This window comes from Pygocentrus nattereri, chromosome 22 (genome assembly GCF_015220715.1).
Source record: "Pygocentrus nattereri isolate fPygNat1 chromosome 22, fPygNat1.pri, whole genome shotgun sequence".
Taxonomy (NCBI): domain Eukaryota; kingdom Metazoa; phylum Chordata; class Actinopteri; order Characiformes; family Serrasalmidae; genus Pygocentrus; species Pygocentrus nattereri.
In genome coordinates this window covers 675817-684331 of record NC_051232.1, presented here as the reverse complement: position 1 = coordinate 684331, position 8515 = coordinate 675817, and the positions used below count along the sequence as shown (strand labels likewise).

General features: G+C 42.5%; 1 protein-coding gene across 2 annotated transcripts; it reads right to left on the bottom strand.

Moving 5' to 3' along the window:
- Window positions 1–712: 712 nt before the first annotated feature.
- On the bottom strand, window positions 713–5934 carry LOC108414927 (intelectin-like). Of its 2 annotated transcripts, none has more exons than XM_017687847.2 (8): window positions 5721–5934; window positions 5547–5636; window positions 5197–5325; window positions 4869–5116; window positions 4230–4388; window positions 2174–2294; window positions 1981–2084; window positions 713–1453 (listed from the first exon to the last, which is right to left on the bottom strand). In XM_017687847.2, the coding sequence occupies exons 2-8, from the start codon at window positions 5620–5622 to the stop codon at window positions 1301–1303; spliced, it is 990 nt and encodes a 329-aa protein (XP_017543336.1). In that variant the 5' UTR covers window positions 5623–5636; window positions 5721–5934; the 3' UTR covers window positions 713–1300. The 2 variants fall into 2 exon arrangements, with proteins under 2 accessions (XP_017543336.1, XP_017543338.1); XM_017687849.2 differs by having other exon boundaries at window positions 5725–5934.
- Window positions 5935–8515: the final 2581 nt, after the last annotated feature.

Sequence of the window (8515 nt, the reverse complement as noted above, 5' to 3'; positions counted from 1 at the left end):
CAAGGTGAAGTCTGGGGAGATTTTTAAATTCTACATATGTTTTATAGTTAGATATAGATTTTTCATGAAATTGCTTGTGTATGGAAAAATAAGGATTTACATTGCTATAAATATCTTATGCCTATAACTGAGATGTTAATGTTTTCTTGGGGGAAATGCTTTTTGTTTTAAAATTATGATGCTGCATGATGGGTTGTATACTTGGTTTATTTTACTCTGAAACTTCCTTGTTCCTCTCTGAGCCAAGCATGATCCTCTAATTTGAGTGAAAGACAAGCCTGAGAAACTCAGGGCTAAATGTGTGCTGGAATGCAGCCTTATTATTAGGGAGGAACATGCTCAGAGTGAAGGTTTATATTTTAGTTCAGAGCTCACAATAATGTCAACAAGGGAACTTACATTTTTATTATTTTGCAATATTCATTATGTTCTAAATGCTTATTTAGGTTTTCATACTGCAGTGTCCTTTGCTGATGTCTTACAGAATCAATTTACCCAATAAGTAAAATTCAAAACTATTTCTATGGAGTGTAAAATGCAACCTTAAAACAAATGTCAGTTTAGTGATATTTGCAGTGATTTTTGATTAATATTATTCTGATTCTATTCTTTTTTTTTTTTACTCATACCTGCCAAACTTTAGTTGTTGTCAAGATGTGAAGAATTTGTCTTGGTGACCAAAAAAAAAAAAGAAAGCACAAAAGGCACTCAATTTTTCTTTTAACTCTGCTAATATATTGGCTTACAGATGATGCAAATGAGAGCACAGCATTTGATTTACAGGAAATACAGAATGAATCACAAAAAGTCAAAAGGAAAGTCACCTTTTCAGGAAAATATATAGATCAGTATAGATAACAAGATGGGATGTGTCTAAATAAACATATTGTTGTTAAGAAGAATTGAATGCAATGCAATTTGGAAACTAATGTTGCAGAGTCAAATAATGACAGTCACAGATTTAAAATCCAGAGGTCCTGATTGAAACTGATGTTCAGTTGTGAATTGAACTTTATTTTATGGTGAAAGTCTCAGAGTTAAGTCTCAATAAGGCATATGTGGAAAATCAAAAGGTTTGGAATGTAATTTAATTTGCTAAAATGTGAACTCACCCATCTGTTTATTGCAGTTATTGAACACAAAACAAAGTACACTGTAAAATGGTTCAAACACAGGGGGGAATTAGAGGTGTAATGAGCTGCTAGCATTGCCTACTTTTACAGGTAGAACTGAGTATTCCATTCTGTAAATTTACTACATGATAGAAGCAGAAGAGAAAGCTGGAGGTGTGTTCTGGGACTCAGCGATAGAAAAGAAGCACCGCAGCTTCAGTAATCTCTCGGGACGCACTCGCGCCTGCATTTGTCCCGTATCCATCCCAGTCAAAACCAGTGAAATCTCCACAATGTCTGGGTGCAGCTTCTGGGAAATGACCTCCTCCACCAATACAGTACTGCACAACAAAATCACTGTGTTAATAAATTTATCCAACGTCTTCATACACCTCTATGTAATCTGATAACGGAAAACCTTCTCCAGTTATTAGAAAATTATAGTAGAATATACAATATTTTTAGACATATTTAATTATTTGTTTGCTTATTTATTGCATTGTGGTGTTGCAGATGTGTTGAATTATCTCTGTTGTGGTGTGGTCAGCGTCCAGGGCAGCTTATGTGTAGCAAAATGAGAGAAGTCACATTAAACATATGCATAAAATAAACCAATTATTGGGCTGCAATCTGTGTGAAGTGTCTTTGTAAGATTTTTTGAAACAGCTTTAAGTAGATATATCGTAGTACACTGATTATATGACCACTTGAACAATCAGGAAAATCATATTACGATATGAAATTATATAATGTCCACAGTATTGTGCTCAGTGTTCAGTGAGGAACCCTCTTTTTATTCTGTTGTTTCATTTCCAAAAGTAAATTCTGAAATCCATGAATTCTGAAACTTGACAGTTTAATAACTCACGTGTTCTGTGTTGCAGCCGGTTGGTCTGACTCCAGAACAGATTGCCATGGCTGCCTTCTCATGGTTAAACACTCTGAAAGCGATGAAGCCAGCCTCAAACTCTCCTGAAAAGATTCATATAAACTATTGATCAGGTCAAAATCCAAGGTTCCATCATCGTGAGGTTCCAAGCAGTCAAAGGATGTTGACTTACCTCTTACGTTTGGACCATAAAAGTTCTTGGTAGAACCTTCATTGCCGAAGTCGTACACCACTGGGGCGGTAGGTCCGTTATTAGTACGGCAAACTCCTGCTCCATATGTCACTGGAAATTCCTAAAAGCAAAATAAATGAGGAAACACAAGGCTGAGTGTCTGAAATTAACATGATTCTTTTAAGAAATGGCCAAAAGGGTCGTTGTGGGCAAAGTTTGGGGCTTGTGTCCTCATTAGTTTCTTAAAAGGTGTGCGTAGTCGTTAGTTTGGCCTGAAAATTAGTGCTTTTGAAAGAGAGCCTAGATGCATGAAGCATTCTGGGATTGTTCTTTACCTTTTTGTTATGGGACGGTGGGGAGGTGGACCTAAGCGCAGAACTGAATCCCAGCAAAAACAAAAGCGTAATGGAAGTAAGGGGCAACAGAAAATGCAGTTGGCACCTCCACTGATGAAGCGCCCAGGTCGAGGATTACACCGTCGCTTTTATGGTTGATAATCCACGGCGCTACCACTGCACCACTTCAATGAGCACAAGATCACAGTCAAGGCCCCTTGAGGAAGGTGGAAAAAGACGCAGAAGCGAAGGGCAAACGAAAACACAAAAGACGCTGCCACCGTAATTATGGCGGTGGGCAGACTTTGCTTAATGTGTTGGCTTTTAGAGCAAACACCTTGTGTGGCTTAGATTTCTTTTTTTTGTGTGTGTTTGTTTTTTGCGATTAATTACTTTCTTTTGTCTTTCCAGCCTTCTTCTTATCTCCTTTCATTTTTTGGGGCAATTTCTTCTCTCAGACCTCTTTTTTCCCTCTTTTAGTTTTGGGGCCTTTTCTTTTCTTTTCTTTTCAAAGACTAAGTACCGTACCAGTCAACCCTCTACAAAGGGGTGACAAACATTGGTATTTGCTAGCACCTTATATACAGGGGCTTCCAGGTGCGTCGTTTGTCTTAATTGATCAATGGCACCTTGCTGCTGACGCCCTCTGTTGGTGGCAGGCGGTGCAGGCTGAACCCTTACACTTTTATTGTATGTGACAGAAGATGCCGGCTATTTTGTGGCTTACTGAGAATGTGGAAAATTATGTTATACATATACATCAACCAGCCACTTCTCTTAGTACAACATTCTGTCCATTTTATTGGTTCCACCTACCATATATTATGATTTTCAAACTGTGTCCACTCACTGTCCACTCTACTAGACACTCCTACCATGACGGTCCACCTTGTAAACAAAGTCAGATTGTTTGTGCTGGTCGTCCTCTAGTCCTTCATCAATGGTCACAGGATGCTGCCCATAGGACACTCCACCAAACTTTACACTTGACAGACAAGTACCGTCTCCTGGCAACCGCCAAACCCAGACTCGTCCATCGGATTTCCAGACGGAGAAGCGTGATTGGTCACTCCAGAGAACTCGTCTGAACTCAGTGATTTGGATGGGTGAGTGAAAACTTTTGGGAATACAGTGCAGATCACTGTCTAACAAAGGGCGACTAAGTTATATAAAAGAACAGATTTCAATTGACAATTTGACCAAATATAAAGTTTGTACACTCTTTAAAAGATGTTTCCATATAGAACCCAAGGGCTCTGCTGTTGTAACAATATTAAGCTTTTCAGTTCCATATAGGACCCTTTTCAAAAAGGTTCTATATAGAACCACCCACAGCACAACAATGCCATAAAATCATGGAAAGGATACTTTCAGTGTTCAATGTTCTAATTAGAACCATTTTCTTTACTAAAGAACCCTTAAACATCCATCTGTTCTAAGAGTGTTTTTATAAATGTCAAATTTGTATATGTGATCTTTTCAAATCTGACCTGAGCCACTGTCGTATGTGGTTCTGGATTTGATGCGTATCCGATTCGTGGCCATTTGATCTTTAATGTGACACTAAATTTCTTGTACTTTTTTTCACTGAAGTAATTTTTTGGCTCTACATTTTTAATTGCATAAGATTTTGACACTGTGCCCTCACTTCCACTGTACTTTCTCCAGCTCCCCTCATATGGGAAGAATAAAGATAGGATTTGAGATTTTTGTGGTTTTACCTTGAATAAGTTGAAAAGATTCCCTCCATGGAGGCTAAGAATCCGGTTTTCAGTGTGGTAGCGTAAGATAGAAGCAGCAGTCCACTGTTGTACCAAAGCGTTGTTAGGAACATGCCACACAGACACATCCTGAGCCACAATGTCGTAGTATCCAGGGTTCTGTACGAAATAAGAGCAATGGACCATTAAACAGAATGAAAAACCTTCACAAAGCATCTCAGGGTGGGGTAGTGGTGCGGACAGGGGGTTCAGTTTAGAGTCAAGTTACATCACCAGTGGAGGAAGGTAATCTGACATTCGCAGCACCAACCAGCACAACCAGTTAAATCAACACACTGTGTTTGTCTTTTGGAGATTGTGGAACAGAAAATACAGCCAAGCCTGAATATCCTCCAGATTTCTTTGAGAAGCTGAAGGTGAGTGGAAAAATGGAAGCTGTAATAAAGGCAGAGTGGCACTCAGCACTGACACCTCTGATATTAGATTTACTTGTTCTTTCTTCTGTTTGATTTTCTTTTATATATGTGTTTTCCACCTTTTCCTGACACTGAACACTGAATAACTTATAACTGATCACATTTTTGGACCTGCGCAGAATTCCAGACTTCTGTCTGTCCTTTGTACTGCACCTTACTGTACCTTGTAGTCGTCACTGGTAGCACCTTCTGCAGATCCAAATGTGGCCGTGTTAGCCCAGTTTCCATCTCCATTAGGTACGTTGGGGTCATTACCTTGCTGGCTAGACCAGCGGTCACCTACAGTGCATTTCCCAAACATGTTGTTCTCGTGCACACTGGCCACCAGCGTCCAGCCACCTCCAGCAGTGGTCATATCACAGTAGGCCTGGTAGACCGCCCCATTCTCCGTTGTCAGAAAGTACAGTCCATCTGTTTATAAATATATGTCACTGGTTGACCAAAAGCCATTTTTCTGGAAAAATTTCAGACTCAAGTAAATTCGGCTTTACCTTCATTGATTTTATGTTTGTCTCTGAGTTCTTTGCAGCTTCGAGCCACGTAGCCACGGTCATGTTTCTGCTTGTTGTCAGTAGGTGGTTCTGGAGCTTCTCCATCCTGAAGTATGTACATTATACCAGCTATAAAGACAGGGTGTCCTCAATGAATTCATTCTCATGCATTTTCAGGGTCAAGAAAAAAACAACTTACTTTCCAGTTACGAAGTTTACTGTAAAGTTTTCATTTGAAATATTTTAAGCAGGTAAATACATTCATATTAATAATAATAGAATAATTTAAACAGAACAGAAACAGGTGCTCTTTATAAGATTCTGCTCCTCAGTAATTAGGATTTACCCACCTGATCTGGAGTCACAGGGGAACAGACTTGTTGACAGACATATCAACAGAAACCCAAAGCACAGCACAAATGGCATCTTTCTAGAAAAATCTGCATAAAGAATGAGTTTAAAAAAGATTGATAATAATATGGCACATCACGCAAAACGTTTTTCATGAGACAGAATTAGAGTACCTGCCCTGTTGCCATTGTCTTTGTCTGTGTTAGGAAGGGTCTCCTAGAACAGTGCTCTCCCTCAGAAACCAGAAAATGAAGCGATAAACCAGCTCGGCAATCCTACTAAGTCCCAAGACAGAGAGAGCTCTCGATGCAATAATGAACTCTCGTAGAGAGATGAGAGTTTTATTCACACAGCACACAGAAGAAGGAGCAGTCCCCTCTTTATAAACACAGAGAGCCCGTCCCACGTGCACGCAGGCAGCCAAGAAGGGCCCGACCACATTCTAACATGTGTCGTAACCTGCTTGTCCATACATGGAGTTGTTTTTCTCCATCTCTGGATGTGCTCAGTTCAACATCAAAATCCAGTAAGTCAAAAGTGCAAGTGGTTTGCAGAATAAAAGAGGAACAATAGTTATTAACAGCCTGTAAGTTTGCACAAAGGGCAAACACCCTTGCACCCTCAGCAGAGTCTGATTTTATTAATACATGTTAGTCACCGGGGAAGAGACAGGCCAAAGGAAAGTTAACCCTTTCAGTCTGGATGGACGTCTCAGTGTTGGAGGTGTAGATGAAGAATGTCCAGTTGGAGAAACAGTAGGCTACTTATACATCTCTGGCTCAAAGCAGAAATGAGGAAACACAAAATTCATGTATCATGTGTTTCAGGGGTGGGCTTGTCAGTAGTATTTACTCAGTTCAGTCTGGCGTGACATAATTATACTTCGCTGTGTGGCTAGGTTTAAGTTACAGTACTTTTACTTCTATCCAAATCAGCCTCCCTTACAAACATTATGTGCCATCAAGCGTTGACTGGTAGGATGTTAATATTTGTTCATTATTTTAATATTCGTTTTACAAATATTTTTATGTTCTCCCTGTGTCTGCGTGGGTTTCCTTCATGTACTCTGGGGAGCAATTGGGGATTTGGTGCCTTGCTCAAGGGCACTTCAGGCATGTCTTTTCGGCTCAGGAGATCAAACTGATGACCCTCCAATCACAAGGCTGGTTCCCTAACCTCCAGCCCATGACTGCCTAATTAACCTTGCTAATCAACAAGGTTACAGTCTGTTACTTGTTACTTGTCACCTGCAGTCTGCACGCCAAATTTCAGGGTTACAGGGTTGTGAATTAGTCGTGAATTTGACCATCCATTGTTGAAACAAACTGTTTCACAGTCTCCCCCTGCTGTTTATCAGAGTCGCTACCTGCTGTTTATCAGAGCGCCCCCTGCTGTTTATCAGAGCTCCCCCTGCTGTTTATCAGAGCTCGCCCTGCTGTTAATCAGAGCTCCCCCTGCTGTTAATCAGAGTCGCCCCCTGCTGTTTATCAGAGTCGCCCCCTGCTGTTTATCAGAGTCGCCCCCTGCTGTATATCAGATCTCCCCCTGCTGTTTATCAGAGCTCCCCCTGTTGTTTATCAGAGCTCCCCCTGCTGTTTATCAGAGTCGCCCCCTGCTGTTTATCAGAGTCGCCCCCTGCTGTTTATCAGAGCTCCCCCTGTTGTTTATCAGAGAGCCCCCTGCTGTTTATCAGAGTCGCCCCCTGCTGTTTATCAGAGTGCCCCCTGCTGTTTATCAGAGCTCCCCCTGCTGTTTATCAGAGTCGCCCCTTGCTGTTTATCAGAGTCGCCCCCTGCTGTTTATCAGAGTCGCTCCATGCCGTTTATCAGAGTCGACCCCTGCTGTTTATCAGAGTCGCCCCCTGCTGTTTATCAGAGCGCTCCCTGCTGTTTATCAGAGCTCCCCCTGCTGTTTATCAGAGTGCTCCCTGCTGTTTATCAGAGTCGCCCCCTGCTGTTTATCAAAGCGCCCCCTGCTGTTTATCAGAGCTCCCCCTGCTATTTATCGGAGTCATCCAATGCTGTTTATCAGAGTCGCCCCCTGCTGTTTATCAGTCGCCCCTTGCTGTTTATCAGACTCTCCCCCTGCTGTTTATCAGAGTCGCCTCCTGCTGTTTATCAGAGCTCCCCCTGCTGTTTATCGGAGTCATCCAATGCTGTTTATCAGAGCGCCCCCTGCTGTTTATCAGAGTCGCTCCCTGCTGTTTATCAGAGTCGCCCCCTGCTGTTTATCAGAGCTCCCCCTGCTGTTTATCAGAGCGCTCCCTGCTGTTTATCAGAGCGCTCCCTGCTGTTTATCAGAGCGCTCCCTGCTGTTTATCAGTCACCCCCTGCTGTTTATCAGAGCGCCCCCTGCTGTTTATCAGTCGCCCCCTGCTGTTTATCAGAGCTCCCCCTGCTGTTTATCAGAGCTCCCCCTGCTGTTTATCAGTCACCCCCTGCTGTTTATCAGAGTCGCCCCCTGCTGTTTATCAGAGCGCCCCCTGCTGTTTATCAGACCTCCCCCTGCTGTTTATCAGAGCGCCCCCTGCTGTTTATCAGAGCTCCCCCTGCTGTTTATCAAAGCTCCCCCTGATGTTTATCAGAGCTCGCCCTGCTGTTTATCAGAGCTCGCCCTGCTGTTAATCAGAGCTCCCCCTGCTGTTAATCAGAGCTCCCCCTGCTGTTTATCAGAGTCGCCCCCTGCTGTTTATCAGAGTCGCCCCCTGCTGTATATCAGATCTCCCCCTGCTGTTTATCAGAGCTCCCCCTGTTGTTTATCAGAGCTCCCCCTGCTGTTTATCAGAGTCGCCCCCTGCTGTTTATCAGAGTCGCCCCCTGCTGTTTATCAGAGCTCCCCCTGTTGTTTATCAGAGAGCCCCCTGCTGTTTATCAGAGTCGCCCCCTGCTGTTTATCAGAGTGCCCCCTGCTGTTTATCAGAGCTCCCCCTGCTGTTTATCAGAGTCGCCCCTTGCTGTTTATCAGAGTC